The sequence below is a fragment of the Phodopus roborovskii genome, unplaced genomic scaffold (genome assembly GCF_943737965.1).
Source record: "Phodopus roborovskii unplaced genomic scaffold, PHOROB, whole genome shotgun sequence".
Lineage (NCBI taxonomy): Eukaryota > Metazoa > Chordata > Mammalia > Rodentia > Cricetidae > Phodopus > Phodopus roborovskii.
This window is the reverse complement of record NW_026126448.1, coordinates 2,581,351-2,604,369: the sequence shown is the minus strand read 5'-3', so window position 1 is coordinate 2,604,369 and position 23,019 is coordinate 2,581,351. Positions and strand designations below refer to the sequence as shown.

At 37.9% G+C, this 23,019-nt stretch overlaps 1 protein-coding gene across 3 annotated transcripts in view; it reads right to left on the bottom strand.

Annotated features, from left to right (window-relative positions):
• Positions 1–3,433: 3,433 nt before the first annotated feature.
• The window catches only part of Eps15 (epidermal growth factor receptor pathway substrate 15), a 92,509-nt gene continuing 72,923 nt past the window's right edge, over positions 3,434–23,019 (bottom strand). For 2 of the 3 annotated variants that reach the window (XM_051188444.1, XM_051188445.1), the window contains exons 19-25: positions 21,308–21,343; positions 19,819–19,955; positions 16,161–16,230; positions 13,363–13,439; positions 11,828–11,990; positions 8,283–8,464; positions 3,434–5,765 (exon numbers count right to left, since the gene is read on the bottom strand). In XM_051188444.1, the coding sequence (XP_051044401.1) occupies positions 5,619–5,765; positions 8,283–8,464; positions 11,828–11,990; positions 13,363–13,439; positions 16,161–16,230; positions 19,819–19,955; positions 21,308–21,343 (812 nt within the window). In that variant the 3' untranslated portion in view covers positions 3,434–5,618. The remainder of the gene's footprint in view (positions 5,766–8,282; positions 8,465–11,827; positions 11,991–13,362; positions 13,440–16,160; positions 16,231–19,818; positions 19,956–21,307; positions 21,344–23,019) is intronic. The other variant, XM_051188446.1, reaches the window with a different exon arrangement.

The window sequence follows — 23,019 nt, the reverse complement described above, 5'->3', positions numbered from 1 at the left end:
AGTCAATACTCTTCACGAAGTGCTTCCTGAGTACAGGTAATCCTCTGCCTCAGCATCTACAGATCAGACTATAGGCATCATCCCTGGCTCACGATAACTGTTATATCATTCATGCACGCAGGACAGATATAACATTAGGACCTGAATTTGAGATGGTTTAAAAAAAAAAAAAAAAACAGTAGCTTTCATTTTGTCTTGTGACCCATCACATACTCAATGACAAATTCTATTTCTTGAGATTTAAAACTATGCTCTTTAACACACTGAAAGATTTACACACAATGAATCAAAAGCATAGGTATGCAGTTACTCCAAAAGACATACAGCCACCCAACCAGACAAACCAGACCTCAGCTTGATAAACATATTCATTTAGAAAACCATGCCCATGGCCCAGGTAGCTGAGGTCAAGATGGGCCTGTGCCCAGGAAGGACTCATATTCAAGCCCAGTGACAAAGTTAATGGAAAAGGAATATTCCAGTCCTTACTTATCAGCCCTTGTGACCTCAATTAAAAGGTACTGCCTCACTTACTGATGAAATCAGGTTTCTAAAGAAAGGTCTGACCTTAGAGCAGACTGAATTCACTGAAGTAATAAATGCCACCTATCTGAAGTCTCATGGAGACTCAACATTTTCAAATACACATCAAACACTGTGCGGCCTTAGATCCTACACCGGATCCACTAAATCATAATCTGAGAGTCCAACAATCTAATATGCCTTCCAGGACATTCTGAGGAATGCTAAATTTGGAATGCTAAATTTAGAGTTGCTCTTTTCCTTTCACCAACATCTACTCAGATCCTATGAGTTTTTTCCCCCGAATGATAGGGTTTCTCGGTGTAGCCCAGGCTGGCTTCAAAGTCAGGTTTATCTGCTTGCCTTTGCCTCCTTAGTGCTGGGATTAAAGGCTTGCCACCAGGGCCTGGTAATCCTATAAATTGCTAATCTCTTAGGATTCAGCCATGACACTTAAACTTCTCAACTGCATGACTTCAAACTTTTTTCCCTAAAGACATTTCCTGTTACCAAGGAGATTTTATACAAAAAATCTAAGAGGACTCGTTCTTTACCCACATAAAATGTATGGCTGCACTGAGCTACTTGAAACTTTAAAAACTTGCTTTCTGCCACCCTTTTACTTAGGATGGGGGATAGGGTGCTCATGGAGTCTAGGCTGGACTTGAATTCCTTATATAACCAAACATGATCGTCAACTCCTGATCCTCCTGTGTCTTCCTGCCTAGTTTTGGGATTACGAGCACGCAACATCCTGCCCTGTTTATGGGGTGCTGGGGATTGAGCTGAGAACCTCATGCATTCTAGGCGAGCACCCTGCCCACTGAGCTTAGTCCCTTTATTTCCCTAATCAGGTCTTCCTCCAGAGTCCATCATCATTGATTAGTCTTAATTTTTGCTTGACTTATTGTTTTTCTTTAGCCTTAGGAATTTTAGATTTTTTTCCTCCCTCTTTCCACTGTTTTTGAGATAAAAATCTCACTATGTGGCCTTAGCTTGCTTCAAAGTTGTAACTGAGACTGACCTTGAATTCCTAGAATTTTCTTGTGTCAGCATCCAGAATGTGGTCTAATTAGGAATAAGCCATCACCTGGCTTATTCTTGTACTTCCTTAATAAAAAGCAAGGCTGGCCCTTTCTGCCATGTTTATGAATTAATGTTAATGATTAACAGCTGAGTTCTCATATCAGCAACTCATGTAAGTTAAACAAGACTATTAATTAGACAATGCTTTTCTTCAAAACTTATTTTATTTTTAATTATGTGTATGTTGGTATCTGTACCTGAGGACCCCCCAAAAAAACAAAACAAAACAAAACAAAACCAAAACCAAAAAACCATTATGTCCCTGGAGCTGAAGTTGGAGGCAGTTGTGTGCAGGCAGTGTAGGTACTGGGAACTGTACCCACAAATGCTCATAACCACAGAGCCATCTCTCTTAGGCCCTATCAGTCAGTCCTTCCTCCCTCCCTCCCTTCCTTCCTTTTCTTCTTTTCTTGACAGTCTCAACATGTAGCTCTGGCTGGACTAGAACTCTATGTAGACCAGCCTGACTTCCAACTTAAAGAGACCCACCTGCCTCTGCCGTTTCAGTGCTGAGATTAAGGGTGTGCCCTGCCACACTGGGCTCTGAAGAATGTTTTAAGATATTAGGAGCAATGTAGTAGATTTGCTCCATTAACAGTGACTGGACAGATTCTTGTGGCATTTCCACTCTGGTTTATCTCTATTAAGAATCAAGAGTAGCAGTTAAGCTCTGGAGCTAGTTTCTTGGGTTCTCATTTGGCTATTTCTGAAAAAATGGAGACAGTGCCTGTACTTTTCAGGGTTATGGTTGTGAGCACCGAGTGGACAGACATTTGAATACTGAAGATCAATGTAACAGCCTTAAAAATACTACTTGCTATTTTATCATGTCCCTTTCCTACCATTTTCTATAAGCATTAGTTTTCCACACAAAATAAAGCAAGGTATACAAACTACGATGTTGGAATTAAAAGATTAGGACTCAATTCCTGATTCATCTACTTGTTAGCTATGTAACTTTCTGAGTACTAGGTGCCCCATTTCCAAAGTGGGATAAAAACTTATCCCTACTTATCCCTACCATGAAAACTAGACAACAAACACACAAAATGCTTGCCAGCCACGGAGCTCACATATACCATGCAGTCTACTATGTAAGGCTGGGGAAGAGCTGAGCAGTGAAGTGCTGGCCTGTCATGCGTGGGGCCAGGGTGGTGGTGGTGGTGAATTTATTTCCTTAAAATAACTAATATTAAAAAGGTATCAAGCTGTGTGGGGTATACATGCCTATAATCCCAACTACTCAGAAGAATGGAGTTGAGACACAGTAAGACCTCCATCTAAAAAAGAAAACCATCCAAAGTCAAACTGTCTAACTCATTAATGAGGAAAATCAAGTTCAGGGAATCTGGGCTAAGGACCTTTCTTTCATTGTTATTGTTTTTTTTTTTTTTTTTTAAAGGCATCTCACTATGTAGCTCAGGCTGACTTGGAATTAGCAACAGACAAGGCTGGCCAGAACTCAGAGGTCCCTTTGCATCTTCCCCCCTTAAAGGCACGTACCACTATGTCTGGCTTAAAGAATTTTCTCAAAGTTGCTCTCTCAAAAATGGCAGAACAGGGATGGAGGATAGGAGCTTCCTAAATATGCAAGGCACAGGTCCTTATTCAACAACAGAGATATGGCCGTGTATCTCAGGTTCTGTCTATGCAGGCACATTTCCTAACTTCCTTTCACAGAACAGGACAAAACAACAAGGAGGGATAGTCAACATTGATTTATTCTATAGAATACTGTCCAAGATACCTCCTACAGGATAACGCATGCTGACGGCACACCTATCCCTTCTCAAGCAAAGAAGAGTACAAAGCTTCAATGAAAAAATGATAGATAGTACACTTTTTATTTCTTAAAGTTTATTATTATCATAATTACAACTGTAATTTATAAGTTTGAAATATGAGGAAAATTCTGTGAAGAGAGCTCAAATAAAGCCCAACAAATAAGTAAAAGATGGTTAAAACTTTGTCTTTGTTTCAAGCGCAGGCTCTGGAGCCAGGGTCAACACCATAAAACATCACAAATGACTCTTAAGACATTCGTCCTATACAATCAAGCATGGAGATATAGATATGCTTATATAATATATACACACTTTAGTACGACATTGGCCCACTGAGTATACACATCTTAACCAAGGGTGAGTCTCTATGACCCAGCTAAGTGCACTGAAGATTAGGGCACACTTACTACACACCAGAAGTTGCTGTTTATTAAGTTATAGATATTTAATATTTCCAGAGTATTTTTTAATTAAAAAACTTTAAAGCATTTCAAACATTTTTCACTTTTCTCAGTGCAAAAGGTTATTCAAGTCAACTTACCTTTCTCCTGAAGAGAGAGGGGAAGGGGGAACAAACAGAAAACACCGCCTATCACACTCCCAACATGACCTTCTCAGTCACCATTTGCAGCAAATACTTAAAGTCACTGGATTAGTTATCACAATTAAATCCTTGTGGTTATGATTCAGCCCTTACGTCGTAAGTGTAAGTTTTATGCTAAATATTTATTTACAAAAGTTAGCAGTGCGAGAAGAAGGTGGTAGTTTGTTTTAAATTCCAGCCGTCCAATAGAGTGTGGAAATGGAGGGGAAAAAAAAAAAAAAGCACCATTTTAAGATGGACTGATTAAGTACTGTGGGGTTTATTTATAGGCCAGGCAGTAAGTTACTCTGGTTAACACAGTTTAATATCACATTAACTTGGTGACCTTAGAGAATTTGTATTAGTTTATAGGTGCATTTTTTTTATCTTGGTATTGAAAACACTAAATTAATATCTCTGTTAAAAAAAGATACAAACTATAGTCTACTTCACAGTTCATTTCAAACCCAGCTGTCTGTCAGGCCAGTCTAGCAGAAGATGGGGGTAACAAAAGCAGGGCTCTGATAATTTGGTAAGTCTGTTTGTTTTTCTCGAAATTTAAAAACCAGGAATTTTGGGGGAGGGGTATAGGAGGTAGCTTGCCAATTTTATAGGTGAAAAAAAAAAAAACAAAGTAAATGAAGTAATTTAAACTACAAAGACAGACAAAAGGTGAGGGAATATATGTTATTTCTTTCATTTGTATCACTGCAAATATCTGGGCCATCACTAAAGAAACAAAACAAACAATGAAAAACCAAGTACCTTCCAATTCTAGCTCAGGACACTTCTGAACTAAGAAGGCCAGTGTGGCTGCAAAGGCAGATGGGTTCAGGTTAACTGTTTGCTTAAACTGACAGGGTGTATTTTAAGTTACAAGTTTTCCTCACTAGCACTTAAAATGAACATTTCCTTACAAATTTGATTTGTAAGAAATTGGTTGTTTTCTTTCAACTAGGAAATATGCAGCAAGGTGTCTGTTAATATTAAAATTCTTTAAGTCCAGAGAAAGTTGTTTTAAAAATATGTTTCACATACAAGGCTCTAATGCTTTTATTTAAGAATTACTTGAGCCTGGAGCAATAATGGTTTAAATGAATTCATCTAGTGGAGTTGATCTTTGCAGAATATGTTGCCTTGTCTCTAGATAACAAGTTGTCTTCCCTCCAGAGGTACATATGATATACTTTTAACTGGCTAATTTGTACCAAAAAAAGAAACAGGATGCTCTTCCCCTCTTCAACCTCTCAGCTCAGGGAGAATACCTGCACACTTTCAGAACTCCAGTTGCTGTCACAGAACTATAGGACAAGGGCAGCACAGTGCGAAACTACATCTGCTAGGTTCCAGAAGGCAGAGGCTTGGTGCTCTAGCTTTACAGGGAATAGCATAAGCAGGCAAAAGCTCACTGCAAATGCACACCAGAACAGGGGTCTAGGTGAAGCTGTCTAATTAAGGTACTGCTTTTGGAAGGAAAAAAAAATACACATTTGAAATAGCCCCCCCAAAAAGAAACAAGCTACATTTTTGTCACATTTACAGGAATCTCAAATTTTTTGTATCCCATGCTCATAGATGCACATGGTAAACAGCTTTAGTATCCCAGAAGAGCACTGTCCTGCTGTCAAAGGACAACTATGTCTTCATGCTTCTGATATCTCTGATTTGCTAAGTGCAATGGCAAGCTCCAGGTCTTCTTGCTCCTGCTGATTGAGTCTGGCAAGCCTTTGCTCTTCTTCTCTCTCACTTTCCCTCTTCGCCCACTCAATCATGTCTTCTTCAGAGGGATACTGCCATGTAACAGACCCAAAGAGAATGAGTGAGAAAAATAAACCAAGACTTACAAAGACGTTTTATAAAAGAGCATTAACTACTTCTTTTACCTAAAGGACTCTGGGAATAGTGTTACTTCCTCATTGTCTGAAAATATGTCTTACTACTTAGTGAGTTCTGGCTGAGTTTAAAAATTTAATGCAATCTCTGGGAAGTAAAGTCTATAAAAATACAATAAAGTCTGTAAGGTAAAATGTTTTTTCAAGATAAAATGTTAAAAGCATCAATTTAAAAAGTAGAGATTACAGGCATGGTAGCACATGCCTGCAGTCCTAGCATATGGGAGCCTGAGGCAGGAAGACTACAAATCAGAAGCCAATCTGGGATATATAGTGATATCCTATCTCAAAACAGGAGAAATGCTTAGGGTAGACTAGAAGATTTAAAAACAGGAGTGATGTAGTCTTTCAATTCAATGTAAAATGCTTGCTATTTAAACTTTAGAGATCACTTAGCATATAGTGATACTTTTTCTTCCTTCCTTTCTTTTTTTAAAGTTAGAATCTCACTAGGTGGCTCAAGATGGCCTCAAACTTGTGATCCTCCTGCCTGTGTCCTGAGTGGTGGAATTACAACTATATGGCTGCATGCCTGAGTGATGCATCAAGATTAATGATACTAGTGATTGGAAGCTGCCTCACCTGGCCTTTCAGGGAACCCCAAAACTATAAAGCAAAACCAGGCAAATTGTGTTATATATAAGAGCATCAGGTAGATTAACAGTATGTGAATCAAATATTTTTTTAAAAAACTATCTACCTACCTACCTATGGTTTAAGTAAAACCTTAATATTGATAATGATTAAATTGGAAAAAGTATTTGTCATTACAATCAAATTTCAACTTCAGTAGAAACTAGATACAAAACTCAACTTGGTTTCAATCTTGACACATGAGGAGGGTCCATCAAAAGCAGTGAAACAAACTGGGAGACTTTTGACAGTGTACATGTAACTCCTGGTAGGTTTACCAAATTTAACACAATGATAATGGAGGACTTCATTGTGAGCTACTTTATGCTGTACTGTACTGAGATTCTGAGTATGAAATAAGCAAAATGCCTCCACCATTGTTCAAGACTCATTCCAACCAGGTTTGACTTGCAGAAACATATCTAACATACTGAACATCACAAACTGCCAAATGTTATTTTATACCAAGAGTTACAATCTAGGAAAGCCACCTTTTATTCCTCTCTCAAATTGCACCAGACATGGAAGATTAATTCGGAGTTGCCATTTCTTTTCAATATTAAAAATAGAGATTTCTATCTTGTTCCTTCACACTTAGGAGACGGCCCGGAACCTAAGAGGGTAGACTCAAAAGGTGGGTACTGTAACTACCTTAGCTGCATGTGGATTCCTGCCTCTCCCTTTTCTAAGTATGCAGAGTAGTAACAGGGATAAATAACTAGCAAAAGGACCCAAATGGTACTCAGAGGAGGAAAACATTAGGCAAACTGTGGCCAGGGGCATTTGGCCACTCAATCCCGAATCTCCAAAGTCAAGGATAAAAGGTGATAAATAGGGAAATTCCTCTATAGAATAGTTAGTGGTAATGAATGTCACTTTGCTCTTTTAAAAAAAAGTCTGTTTTATCTGAGCAATCATGAAATATATGATGACTCCAGAACTGGTTGCTCCATTTCTACAACCATAAAGGCCTTGCCCAAGTTATTTTCATAACACTTCTCCAAGTTTCTTAAAGAATTCTTATGTATGTATGTATATGTAAATTATATATATTGTTTATTTATTTATTTTCTGAGACAGGGTTTCTCTGTGTAGCTTTGTAGGCCAGGCTGGCCTTGAACTCACAGAGATCCATCCGCCCGCCTCTGAGTGCTGGGATTAAAGGTGGCCAGAATTCTTAGATCTTAACAGCAGTTTATTTCATAAAACTGAAAAGGCTATCATGGTAGAGTACAAGCTTAGCATAAATGAGTAACGGGTTCACGGACAGATAAAAGGAACCACAAGGACAAACCATGAAAACTACTATGTGAATACAGTGAGGAAAGCATTTGGCTTTGTATTCAAAGAACCCCAGCACCGTCCTCTCGCAGAAACTGCTAAAGCTTTGTACATGAACACACATACACAGTTACAGATATACAAGCTTGTTACTGGCACTATACACAGTAGGCAGACAGCAAACTTTTAAATCACTAGCATGTACAACAATTTGCCAAATATCACTGTCAAGATTTTACTCATATTTATTTTACTGAAAGACAGGTTTATAAAACAACTTGTTTAGAAGAACCAAGACAACTAAAATCAGCCGAAAAATGGAATCATCTAAGAACCAGCAAGACAAATCTAAATAGATTTTGCTTGGGGGAAGAATAAAAGATAATTTTTAGTATGTTGGCAAAATGATGCAAATTTGGAAGACTACAAAAAAATCTGTGACAATTCTTCAAACTATAAATGGAAAGATTTTCCCCCAAACAGCCCATTTACAGTACTTACAGCACTGAAGTTAGCAAAATTGCTTGGGTCAGCCTCTTTATTGGTAGTGGTAGTAGAAGTGAATGGATCACAAAACATATCAGGATCTTTGTCTTTGGGACTATCATTGCCTGGGAAAGGCTGAAATGGATCATTCAGTTTAAAGGGATCAGAAGAATCCAATTTGTTGATGGGTCTTTTCCCTGGATCAAAATCATTACAATTAACCAGTAGATACAGCAAACACAAGCACACAAGAACATGTTCACAGGGAGCATTAAAGAACTAACTGCAGGTGGTGGGCAGAGAGAGAGCCCAGGCACATTCTCAATGTGGCCCTAAGTGGTCACACCAGCTGTCCTCAAAGCTTTCACACTTCTCTCTCAAATACATTTCAGGTTTGGACAAAGACCAAAACCAAAAAAAGGAAATGAGCTAAGAATCATGATTTTGTCCAAAGATTAATAAGTCTTTCTCCATTTAAAGAAGCATGCTCCTAAGGAAGATAATGATAAACAAGGAACACAGATAAAGAATAAACACAAGCTGGCCTTGGCTGCTAGAGCCTCAGCCTCTCACTAGTGGTAGCATAGATAAGTGACTTTGAAATGTGGCAAATTTCTTCTGACTTTTCTCTAGTATATTTATACATACATAATGCCTAGAAGCATAAAATGTAAGATTAACTTGACAAAAATCTCAGTTATTTTTTTGCCATCAATAAAACTTCAAATGAGAATGAGCAACACTTAAAAGTCCATAGCCTTTATATGTAGCTGCTGATAAGCTAAATTTTGACCAAATAACAGTATGCTACCCTGCCAATTATTTCAATACCACTTTAAAGCAAGTTTGTTTATTTATTTACTGGTTTTCTCAAGACAGGGTTTCTCTGTATACCCCTGGCTGTCCTGAAACTTGCTATGTAGGCCAGGCTGGCCTTGAACTCAGAGACCCACCTGCCTCCTGAGTTAAGGACTAAAGGCATGCACCATCATGCCCAGCTTTCTCTAATTTCAAAGTTTACTTAAAGTGCCACGCCTCTTGAAAAAAAAAAAAGTTTCTTCAGATATGTTCTTCCTATAGTGTAGTATGCTGATAGTCATAATTAATTCTTTCCATAAATGTAGTTTACAAAAGATGCTTGTATCAAATTAAATAGCACTCCACACACCTTTGGAAAGTCCTGTGAAGGCACCCAAGATCTGAGTTACTAAGTTACTAAGTTACTACTAAGACATCGAGGCTTAGACACAGGAAATAATGTACTTCAGATCACAATCAGTTGTAGCTTATGAAACCCTACGTCTGCTCTACAGCTTCACTAAAAAAAAAATAAATAAATAAATAAAATGAAAACAAACAAAAATCCCAAAGGAAAACAAAACCAAGCCTGGGGTTAACTAGCATTTGGAATGTGGCAGTAGAAGTAGGAGGGGTTTGAGGCCAGGCTGGACTGCATGGGGTACTGAAACCAAAGGGCTGGGAATATAGCTCAGTGGTAGAGTGCTTACTTAGCATTTGTGAGACCTCAGGGTGGGGGTGGGGATCACAAACTGAAGCTAGGGTTAACCAGAATATAAATTTAAGGCCCCTATTCAGTGAACTGTCAAGAAACCATTCTTTGCTTTGCTCTTTCTACAGTGATGTACACTTGAATGTTTTCAGCATTATTATTGTGTATGCTGTATATGGGGTGTGTGTGTGATTACACACACACACACACACACACACACACACACAGAGAGAGAGAGAGAGAGAGAGAATGAACATATGTGCCACAGTGCATGTGTATATGGCATGTGTTCTCAGGGCAACTTTATGGAGTCAGTTCTGTCTCTGAACCTTTACACGGATTCTGGGATTGAATACAGGTCACCAGGCTGACGCAGCAATTATCTGTGCCTTATTAAGCCACCTATCTCACTAGCCTGATAGGGGATGCCCTTCTGTATGCTGTTAATATATGCTTCTCTTATTGGTTGGTGAATAAAACACTAATTGGCCAGTAGCCAGGCAGGAAGTATAGGCAAGGTTATCAGATGAAGAGAATTCTGGGGAGAGGATGCAGAGAGGAGCCACCAGAGAGACACCATATAGCTACCAGGAAGGTAGGACACTGAACATTCTCCGGTAAGCCAAGACCATGTAGAAATACTTAGATTAATAGATATGGGTTAATAATTAAGAGAGAACTAGCAATAATAAGCCTGAGCCATCGGCCAGTTTATAATTAATATAAGTCTCTGTGTTTATTTGGAACTGAAGGGCAGAGGGACCAGGCGGAACAGAAAACTCTGTCTATACTAGCCTTGTTCTCAGTATTAACGTATTTGAGTTTTAAAGTATACTCACATGGGTATAAAAAGAGTAAATGAACAAAATATTACTTAAAAAAATATAGACTCTGACCAACTTACTTCTAACAATGTATGATACAGGTGACTCTCCTTAAAAGATAAAAACATGAGGGGAACAGGAGACGACAGGAGGGCGGGGGAACTGGGATTGACATGTAAAACAAGCTTGCTTCAAATTTAAATAAAAAAAATTATCAAAAAAAAAAAAAAAAAGATTAAAAAAAGTCACTTAACTCATTTACCTAAGTTTTTGACCAGATATTTATACACTAGCAACTACATATGCAATCTATATCAAATACCATAGGGAAGTTATTATGAAAAAGCAGAATGATTATCTAACAAAAATAAAGAAGTGATAATCTAACTTTTGGGACTAAAATGTTACCCAGGAATAATCTAGGGATTAAAAAAAACTGTGCCTAATAACATTCTGTGTCCTCTCAAGAGCAGCTTGACAGTACTACCCACACACAGGGGAACTGCCTTCATAGATACTTTATTCTGCATGAAAAACAAACCTTTCCTTGGTGTAGTGTTAAACGCCACACAGAACAAAAAATAAAAAATAAAAAATACAGTTACAATCTGTTCCTAGACTAGACAAACAATTTTAAAATCAGACTTTTAGACCAAGTGTGATGGTGTACACCTTTAAACCTAGCACTCAAGTAGAAGAGGCAGGTGGATCTTTAAAAGTTTCGAGTTCAAGGCCAGCCTGGTCTACATAGCAAGTTCCAGACCAGCCAAGGCTACTTAGTCAGACCCTGTCTCAAACAAACTAACAAACGAAAAGAGTTTTAAAGGGCAAACAGTTCTTCTTTTAAACCACTATTGCCAGCACCATCCTTGATTTTTTTCTAAAACAAACAAACAAACAAAAGCAAAAAAGATTATGGAGACTTTAGTTTTCTTTCAAGAAAATTAATTTAAAAACTAGAGTATAGAAAATTGCTATTCAAATGATAACCAATGGGTTTCCAAAGAACCAAAGCAAACCAAAGAGATTTCACCCATACTTTTCTGAAATGGAGAGTGAGGAGGAGCATATGACCAGCTGGATGAGGTCAGCAGCAAGGTTCTACTAAGTGCCTGGCTCTTGCTTACAGTCCTTTAATGCTCAACAACATAAGAAGGGCCTCCACTATACTTTCTAGAGAGGGAAAAGGCATAGAGTTGATCTAGCAAAGGCCCCAAGTCTCATACCAGGGGGTGGTGGGCAGGGTCTTGTTGGAGTTCCAATCTTGGGTGGCAGTGCTGGAGGTACATCCTCACTCTTGGTGGATGTTTCCTCTAACACAGTTTTCGGAATGACCACATTGCCAGCAGAACTTGATATGGTAGGATTAAAAGGATCTTCATTGCTGACCTTTGTTCAAAGAGAAATATTTATACAGTTTGAAACACAATATGGTCATAGTAATCAGGTGAATAATTTAAGTATCAGCAGTGTTATTTCAATCCCTAGAAGTGAGTTTACCCTTTATACAAACAGGATTAAGAACTGATCTGGATGAGTAGGTATTCTCATAGCATTACTGATGAAGAGCAACAAATATCCAAGCAAGGCAACTTTAGATGGAAGACTGATTAGTAAGAAAGCATTAGGCAATACAAAACTTCTTGAGATCCCAAAAGATTGAGCTCAAAGATAATGAAACAAGAGGAATGACTGATTCTATGCCTTTCAGTGCACTTAAATATAGGACAGACAATAAATATTAAAGAAAATGGCTTCTAGAAAAACTATAAAGACCATCAATTAAAAAACAAACAAACTGATCCCATGGAACTGTTTTAATGTGGATCTGAAAACCCTGACTTTCAAATATATAGGGATTATGAAAGATTGGCTTTACTGTAACAAATCAGATTATGATTTATTTAGGCCAATGCTTTACTTTCTTATTTTTTTCTTACCATTTTGGTTTCCTGAGATGGGTTTTTCCATGTAGCCCTGGAACTTTTCTATGTCCTACAACTTGCTCTGTAGACCAGGCTGGCCTCAATCTCATAAAGATTCTACTGTCTCTGCCTCACGAATGCTGGGATTAAAGGTATGTGCCACCACCATTGTGCTAGGCCAGTGTTTTTCAACAGCTGCACAATGAACTTTTTGGTATGGAATAACTACATTCAGGGGGTGGAGTGGTGGTTTTGCAGGGTACTGGAGGATGTACTCATCAGATATAAGCAGAATCTTCCACCTAGTTCTCAGAACCACAAATGTCTCTGGATACTGACTGCCAAATGTCCCTTGGGGACAAACAATTTGTCATTATCTTCAAATCCTCTCAAATTCTTTCTCTAAGCCTAAGTCAACACTACAGCTATGTTGGATAACAGAGTGGATACCCAGCACCAGAGTTTAAGCACTTTTAACTTGGTGCAGACCCTAATAACTTCAAAGAATAAAATCAAATAAAATAGTATATAGGGGATGGGATGAATGTTATGGCTATTGACCCCAGATAGTACACAGGGGAAATATGTAATTCCACTGCAAAAAACATTAAACAGACAGACAACTCTATTATGACACCAAGTAGACCTTTCAGAAGAAAAGGTAATTACCTATACTACTGCCTATGTATAGAAATTGGATTACTTTGCAGCCCATCTGTAACATCTATCTGAAATTAGTCCTGCTATGGACTAACTACAGTCACATTCACGTTTATGAGGTCACTTATTTGATGGAACACATGTATTGTTCTGTCCTATTAATCACTACAGATTACCTTTGACAATGTGCTGAAATCAGCAAATCCATCTCCAAATAATTCGTTTCCAAAAACAGAAGCAAAAGGGTCTGTGGCTAAAAGGAATAAAGAAAATCAACGTAAGATACCATATCTCATATTCCTTTTTTCTGTTTAGTAACATCAGAAAAATGATTCCTAAATTTATAACTGATGCCTATACAGACTAGGTATCCACTGAAAACCTCAGATGGTGTATTCCTTTGCATAAATCAGCTGTAAATGACCTAAGAGCAAAACCAGGTGCTAATTGAAGGTAAGGGCCCATGTTTTATTCCCAGTACCCACAGTGGGAGGCTCACAACTGCCTTTAATTCCAGCTCTAGGGGATCCCATGCTGTATTCTGGCCTTCACAGGTATCTACATTCATGTGCACATACCTACACATACACTATTAATAAAGTTCCCCAAAGAGTAGCTGCTTACCAAAGAATCCTAAGGTGAAGAACTCTCTCTCACCTCTACACCCTTTATATGTAAGATTATTAAGCTCAACTTCACATAGTTGATATGGGATGTCCTTTTGTATGTTGCCAATATGAGCTGTTTTTATTGGTTGATGAACACAGCTGATCTGACCAATAGCCAGACAGAAAATAGCTAGGTTGGAAAACCAGAGTTACAGGTAAGAAAGAAGGTGGAGTCAGGAAGACATCATGTAGCTGCCAAAGGGTTAAGATGCCAGAACATTGCCAGTAAGTCATGGCCATGTGGTGACACAGATTAGTAAAAGTGGGTTAACTTAATTGTGAGAGCTAGTCAGTAATATGCCTGAGCCACTGGCCAAACAATTAAAATTAATATTAAGACTCAATGATTATTTAATAAGTGTCTGTGGGGACTGGTGGGTGGGAGAGAAACCAGTCCAATGGGAGAAAAGCTTCCAACTACACATAGTCTTCTAGAGATTCTCTCTGTGGCATCAAAACTAATCTCATCTAAAGTAGGAAAATAATGCTTGCAAGTGAAAACAGAGTATATAGAAACAGGTCCTGGATTGGCTTTTCCTCTACTTTTCTTCTAGAGTGTGCAGTGTCTATCCACCAGGAGCAAGCAAGTGCTGAAAAGACACACACTTATGTACTTTCATAATGATTTTTCTAACTAATATAAATTGTATAAGTATAAATTTACCCACTTTAAAACTTGATTTTGAAAGCCTATAATCCTAAATATTATCAATTCCCAGCATTAGAATAACTTGTTTATTCCATATATGCTTTTTATTACTCCCTCTTGCTACTCATACTGGGGGTTAATATTCAATCACCTGAAATTCAGTCATGCTCAATCTTACATGAGAGATCCAATTTGTTAAGGCACCTATACTAATCTCTCTCTATCATAAACTACTTGGTCACATCAACCACCTGGAAAAATAACATATCCTACTATCAACATGGCATTAAAGTATTCAAGTTTGAAGTTCCTGTGCTCCCAGCAGTCGCTAGCCTATTCATCTGTCTTATTTTTAATGAAGAGTAGAAATGAAACAGCTACTGATTGCAAATGTTTTATGATTTCATCAGACCTAGGATTGAATCTAGTCAACTGGTTTACCATTTCATACACTGTATAACCTTGATCAAGTCAGTTGGTTATTACTCTGAAACTTAGTTTTCTGGCACTTAAATTTTCTCTATATCTTAACAGAACCTCTTACTATTAAAAACAATTTTTATTACTCATTTGAAGACACTCCCTTTTAACATAGGCCACAATCTTTAAGAGTAAATGCCAAACAACACTTTCAAGGGTTAAGAGAAAGTAAAATATAAAGGAGAATACTGATGTGGGCCTCTGACTTATTTTATGTGTTTTGCCTGCATGTACACATGTATATCATATGTGCACCTGGTGTCTCTGGTGGTCAGAAGAGGGCGTTGGATTCCCTGGACCTGGAAATAAGGATTACTCTGGACTTGAACATGGGTCTCTGCAAGAGCAGCAAATGCTCTTAACTGCTGAGCCATCTCTGCAACCACCTTTTTAAAAAACAATAACAACAACAACAACAAAGGTTCTTATTTTGTAGTCCAGCTAGTCTGGAATTCACTACATAGTGCATATTCTGTAGCTCAGGCTAGCATAAGCTTATAGCAATCCTACCCCACCTTCTAAGAATTAGGATTGTAAGGTGTTATCATCACACCCAGCTAATTTTGAATCATTTGTTTTTCTTTCTTGTATTTGTGTGCACCTGTGTGTACATGTGCATATGTGTGGCTTGGGCACATGAATGTTCATGGCAATGTCAAGGCAGAACACTGGATGTTTTCCTTTACTGCTCCCTATCTTTAGCCTTAAGACACTGAACCTGGAGCTTGTCATTTTGAATAGGCTAGCTGGCCAGTGAGCAAGTGAGTTTATGGGGATCCACCTATCTCTGCTCCCTGATGCTACGGTTATAGGCAAATGCAGCCATGTCTAGTTTTTTATGTAAGTGCTGGGGATTCAAACTCACATCCAAAGGCTTGTACAACAAGTGCTCTTACTCACCGACCCATTATCTTTCCAGCCCAACATTATACTGTATAAAGCAAAAACTTACTGGTTTTATTGACACTGAACACAGTACATATTCTAGAAAAACCTTTAGGGTGAATGATAAACAAGATGAAGTACACAAATATTTGTTGCTATTATTATCGTGCTATAAATATAAATAATTACACATCAATTTAAAAGTCATAATTAATAAGGCAAAAATGTTTAGAGAAGAAAATCTTAAAGAAAAGGCAACAATTAACACTAATAAAACTGACAAAGTCTTTACCTGAATCACTAGCTGCAACAACAACTGTTCCACCAGGAGCAAATGGGTCATTATGCTTCCAAGTTTCTATCTAAAGAAATGGTACAAATCTATGACTGAGAAGCAACATTTCAGAGCTGGAACTTCACTGTTAAACCCAAGAAAAATACTTTACAAAATTTCGATTAGAAAATACAAACATCTGGAACAGAGTTTTCTCTTTTCTTGCATGTAATCTCAATGAATGAAAATACTCTTTGATTGCAAAATATTTATTCTAAAGTATGAGGCACATGTATAACTGAACAAGTTAAGTTTCACGTGAACACTCAAGCAGTCATCTCACAGGAAGGTTCCCAACATTCAGTATTTTCACGTACCTCTCACAAACCATAATCTCAACCCCTCTTCTGCAGAGGTCATTTTTTGGCAGTACTGGGACTGACCCTAGAGCTCACACATTCTAACTATGTGCTTTCCACTGAGCTGTATGTATTCCCCAGTCCTGAAGAGGTGACTAGTATCCTGACTTTGATGGTATTTGTTTCTTCTGCTTTGTAAGTACATACATGAACTTTAGTGGGAAGACAGACTTACAGATGAGTTACAGACAGTATAAAGTTCCCATATGCAATTCTAGCTGCCTCTAATATTAATATTAATATTTCATGTAATTATAGCCTATCTACTAAAACTAAGGATTTAACACCAGTAAAAAACCCAACTTAGAGTTACAGACTTTATTTAGACTTCAACAATTTTTTTCACTATTGTTCCTCTTTTACTCCAAATATTACATTTTTTTTAAAACTACTGTTTAATAATAATTCTAGCAGGGCATGTTGCAAGTCTTTAATCCCAGCACATAGGAGGCAGAGATAGAAGGACTTCTGTGAATCTGAGGTCAGCCTGGTCTACATAGTGAGACACAAGACAGCCAGGACTAGATAGACATTGTATCACAAAACAAACAAAAATCTTAGAACTTTGCCCTTCAGAGGAGCACACATACACATACACAACCAAGGAGGAGAGGAAGAAGTAATGCCTTTATGGATGCAGTTTTGTTCTATTTCTTAGTCAAACAGTGCAACCACTCAAACATAAATGAGACAAGAGTGTACAGGCAAGAAAAGAATAATGGTTATGCTGGGCATGGCAGTCCATGCCTTAATCCCAGCACTCAGGAGGCAGAGGCAAACAGATCTCTGCATATTCAAGGTTAGCCTGGTCTACAAACTAAGTTCCAGGCCAGTCAAGGCTGGTACACAGAGAAATCCTGTCTTAAACAAAATAAAACAGACTAATGGTCATATATGCCTGACTGGCGTGATGGCACATGCCTGATTATCCCAGCACCAGGAAGGTACAGCCCAGAAGATCTAGTGTTTAAAGTCAGCTTCAACTATATAGTAAATCCAAGGCAAGTCTGGGCTACAGGAGACACTGCCTTATAAAAAACAAACAAACAAACAAAGATACCACCACCACCACCAACAACAAAAAAAACCCAATCAAACAACAACAACAAAAAAACCCAGTGATCATAAACTCTCCTTAGGCTATATGTTCTATTTGATAATTAGGAAATTTTAGCACGCAAATTAATTTTATTTATTTGCTTATTTATTTTTATTTATATGTTGTATGTGTACCCACACTGAGTTGGTATGTGCCAAATGTGTAGAGGTTAGAGGTTACTGGGTCCCTTGGAACTGGAGATACAGGTATTCCCAGTATGAATGCTGGGAATTGAACCCATGTCCTTAAGAAGAGCAGTAAGTTGCTCTTAACTGCTGAGCCATCTCTCTGGCCCCCAAAAGTAATTTTTATAACTCAGCTTCGTATGGTAGAATTTTATAGGAGTTAATGTTTTGAAACCATTCTATAAATCATCTAATTATTCAAATTCTCTGGTACATAAGTCATTCACTCCTTACCTGACCATATGACTTAGTGCCTGCACAACGCTACTAAGTGCAGAGGTTTTGTTTCATTTAAATTAATTCCATCAGAGAGCAGGCAGTCTTGAAGAATTGGAAAAGGCTTTTGGGGAGAGATAAAATAAGTACTATAGGCCAGTTGGTGGTGGTGCACACCTTTAGTCCCAGCATTTAGGAGGCAGAGGCAGGGGGATTTGTGTGAGTTAGAGGCCAGCCTGGTCTACAGAACAGCCACAGCTACACAGAGAAACTCTGTCTTGGAAAAAAAGAAAAAGTACTATTAATCTAACCTCTGTTATCCTCCCTTATATTACATTATATATATATTTTTTCATATTTCTTATCCCACACAGCCCAGGATGGCCTCAAACTCACTAACAGCTCAGGATGACCTTGAACTTCCAAACCTCTTGTCCCCATCTCCTAAGTTTGGCTCATAATTCTTTTAAAAAAGTAATTGTTCTTTTAAGGAAGTAATCTTAACCTAAGTCAAAATACATGTGTGAAACACCTGGCAATTAATTATATCTCTCTAGGTCCAGTTTACTTACAGAAATGAGACTACTGCCTCAAAGAGTCTCCAAATAAAAAAACAATCAAAATATTTGATTCTGTTGCTCTATTTTGAGTATTTCTAAATATCCAGAGTATAATTTTTAAATTTTACTTTTATTTTATGTGCTGCATGTATGTGTATATACTGTATGTTTGCTTGTGCATTTGTGCATGCTGGCCTAGTGCTTGTGGAGGCCAGAAGAGGGAGTTACAGACAACTGTGAGCTGTTGGTGGATGTGGGGAGCTGAACCCAAGAGTGTTACTGCTGAGCTATTTCATCAGCTCCTATATAAATGTTTTTAATGTTTTTTTGTTTGTTTGTTGTTGTTTTTGTTTAAGCTTTCAAACACAAATACCTGGGACATATTAAAGTATCATGATTTTTATTTTTAAGATTTATTTACTTGTTTTTGATTTTTTAGAGACAGGGTTTCTCTGTGTAGCTCTGGCTTTCTCTTTGTAGACCAGGCTGGCCTTAAATTCAGAGATTCACCAGCCTCTGCTTCTCCAGTGCTGGGATTAAAGGCATGTGCCACTACCACCACCCAGCATAAACAGCTGGTGATGGCTCAGCCATTAAAGGCTAGGCTCACAACCAAAAATGTCTACATTTTTAAAACAGAGGTATCAACATCTATCTTATAAAGTAAAATTGAAGATTAGAGATAATGACTATACAACATAGAGGCTTTGGATCATAGTTTGTGGCTACTAAACAGAGGTTGGAGACATGTATTCAAGAAAGCTTGACATCCAATGGGAAATTATACTTTTCAAGATTAACATTTCAGCTTTAACTATAAAACAGCATGAATTTATTTTATTTTTCTAAAATATTAATGCTTTCCCTTTAAGTAATTTCTATTCTTTGAATACTACAACAGATATTTATAAAAAGTTTTACTTAAGATAGGCTTTTGAATTTCTAGTCACTTATATTTAATATCACCAATGGGATAAGGATGGACTCCATTTTTGGACATTGTAAATCATCCTAGTGTCCAGTAGGTGTTCAAAGCATGAAATACTACATTAGACAAAAACTTGGATGGGTGGAAGCCAGACAAATTTCATATGGTTCATTAAAAACAATCAAAAGGAAGATTCGATTGCTATATATTCAATACATTTCCTTAGGATACTGTTCATCCATCTGAACAGTTTTTAATCCTGCACTTACCGATGTATTACTGCTATTGCTGGATGCACTGAAAGGGTCGGTGCTTGAAGTGGTGAAAGGGTCAGTAGAAGACTGCTTAAAGAAGCAGTCAGATGCAAATGGATCTGAACCTTTGAAAGGATCACCACCAAATGGATCTAAAGAGGAAAAAGGAATACATGTAAAAAGCTGAAAACCTACTGTAATTCCCTATTGTCTACAAGCATATCACGACACCTCAATTAAAACACTTTGAAGCATTCCCTATGAGCCACAGTGACATAGGGCTGGGTCTGTCCACCACTCAGACTCAAAAAGTCAAAACCATTTCTTTTCACTTCTTTTTTGTCCCTTCTAGGTGCTGGTGGAGTCTAAGTATGCATCTACTGGTACTTGGAACTCTTTTACTCTTTCTAACTCTCCTGCCCACACAGTGTAGCTGCTTGTCTACCACATGGCTGACCTCCATGCCAGCTTAATGACAACACTGCTTTTCCCTCTCTTCTCCATTCCCTTTCTCTAAGCAACCATTGACATTTAAAACTGTCCTCTTTGATTAGACTTTGCTTGATTTTCAAAAACTAAAAAGTCACTTGAACTTCTTTAGAACCCCAAGTTCCCTTTTTATTTCAGATTCTATTGTACTTTTGAGGAAACAGCTTTTCAGGCACTAATCTTTTTGGTTAGCATGTAATTTTAAGGGATCCAATTTTAAGTCTTCTTGTACAATGCTTACAAAAGAAACAACAAAAAAATTAAATACATTTCTTTCCTGAGATCAAGGCTAATACCTTGAGACATATTTGGGAAGCAGAACTAAATAGGAAACAAGATTTCCTTTGTTCTAGTGAACAAAATCTCAGAAAAACGATTATCTCAAAATTAGTAATTCTTCAATTCCCCCTATTCAGATGAACGGTCTAAAATCATAGAAAAGTAAAATTATATTCTAGTCCTGCAGTCTTATAGTAGTGTACAGACTCATACTGACTTAGCTTTTAGTTAATGTGGAGAAATTACAATCTATTCCTTTTAAAGTTTTAATTATGTGTATGTGTACAAATGCAGTGCTTACAGAGATCACAGGTACTGAGTCCCCTCATCTAGAATTACAGGCAATCGTGAGCCAAACTCTGGTCCTCTGTAAGAACAGTACACAGTCCTAACCACTGAGCCATCTTGCCAACCTCACCACCAATGCTACTTTTAAGCAACATTTTGATTATTACTTTGTAAAAAAGCAAGGCTTGGGTTGCAGGTATAGTAGAACTTGCCTAGCAAGCCTAATGCCCCAGGTTTAATCCCAACACATACACACACAATTTCTTAAGCACTCTGTCTAATACCAGAATATTTTAGTATCTTACCTTGGCTTCAGAGTTTTAAAACGAAAAAGCAGTTCCTCTCCTAGAACTACCCAAGTTGTATGCTCTCATTTCTAAATACAATATAAGGTTACAATTAAGAAGAACAGAATTAAAGTTAGGAAGAAACTACAAAATATACTGACCAATTTTTCCAAAAGGATCATCCTTGAAAGGATCACCTGTGACAAAAGAAGTAAACAAAAATTAAAACACAGCCAATCAGTGGTGGCACATGCCTTTAATCCTAGCACTTGGGAGGAAGAGGCAGGCAGATCTCTGTGAGTTTGAGAACAGCCTGGTCTACAGAGCTAGCTCCAGGACAGCCAAGGCTATATAGAGAAACTGTCTCAAAAAACCAAAAAAAAAAAAAAAAAAAAAAAAAAAAAAAAAAAAAAAACTATTATGCATTATTGTGAAAAGGGGTATTTTTAAGACAAGAGCAAAGTTTCTTAAGTTAAACAATACCTTAATAGTTTCAGTAATTCTACTTCAAAGTAAGTAAAATTTTGTTTTTCACCTTAGGAAAGATTTAAAATAATAAAAAAGTGAATGATGAACTTAACACAATTCATGAAAAGACAAATTAGAAAGAACTATGATGGTTTGAATAAGAAAATATCCCCACAGCCTCTAACATTTGGTCGCCAGGTTCCCAGTTGGTGTTACTGGGGAGGTTGAGGTTAGTCGTAGCCTTGTGGGAGAAGTGTGCCACAGCAGGCAGGCTGAGAGTTCAAAGACCTTGAAGCTCTCTGCTCATGCTCTGGCTGCCATGATAGACTCTAACCCTCTGGAATTGTAAATAAACTCTTTCATCCATAAGCTGCCTTGGTCATGGTGTTTCATCACAGCAACAGAAGAGTAACTAATATAAGAACAAAATATACTTACCCTTGACTGAAAGAGGTTACAGGGGAAGAGAGACACAAAAGTAAAATTTACCTACAAAATCTCTACTCCTTATAAGGGTAATGGGTAGATATCATCCTCAGTACTTCATGAAATAAAGGAATGACAAAGGTAAAAACAAAACAAATAAAACAAATGATAAAACAAAAACAAACATACACACAAAAGTCATCCTCTTGAATCTTGACAAGAGTATTGAGACACGTGATGAGGACAAGGTGAAAGGAGAGTCTTTCCAACAAATGGTATTTGGGGGCTGGGGATGTAGCTAGATGACACAAACCTCTGAGACCCATCCCCAGAACCCATACATCCGGTGTGATGGTATACATCAAATCACAGCATTTGGATGTGGAGGCAGAAGGATCAGAAGTTCAAGGATAGCCTTGGCTATATAGTAAGTCTGAGACCAGCCTAGACTATAGTATCCGTCTCAAAAACAAAAAGGTATTTGGACAAGAAAGATCTTTACCTCATACCAGATATAAAATTAACTAAACCAAAACAACAAATGCTCTCTCTCTCTCTCTCTCTCTCTCTGTGTGTGTGTGTGGTGTACACGTGTGTGTGTGTGTGTGTGTGTGTGTGTGCATGAGTGCATGTATGCAGGTGCTCACAGAAGCCAGAGGGCATCAGATTAAGATTCCTGAAAAGGAATTACAGGAAATTTGAACTGCCTGATGTGGGTAGGTACTGGGCACTGAATCCAGGTCCTCTGGAAGAGCAGCTTTCTTTCTTTCTTCCTTTCTTCCCTTATTTGTTTGTTTGTTTGTTTTTCGAGGCAGGGTTTCTCTGTATTGCTTTGGAGCCTGTCCTGCAACTAGCTCTGTAGACCAGGCTGGCCTCGAACTCTCAAAGATCAACCTGCCTCTGCCTTCAGAGTGCTGGGATTAAAGGCGTGTGCCACCAACACCCAATGCAGAAAGTGCTCTTAACCACTAAGCCATCT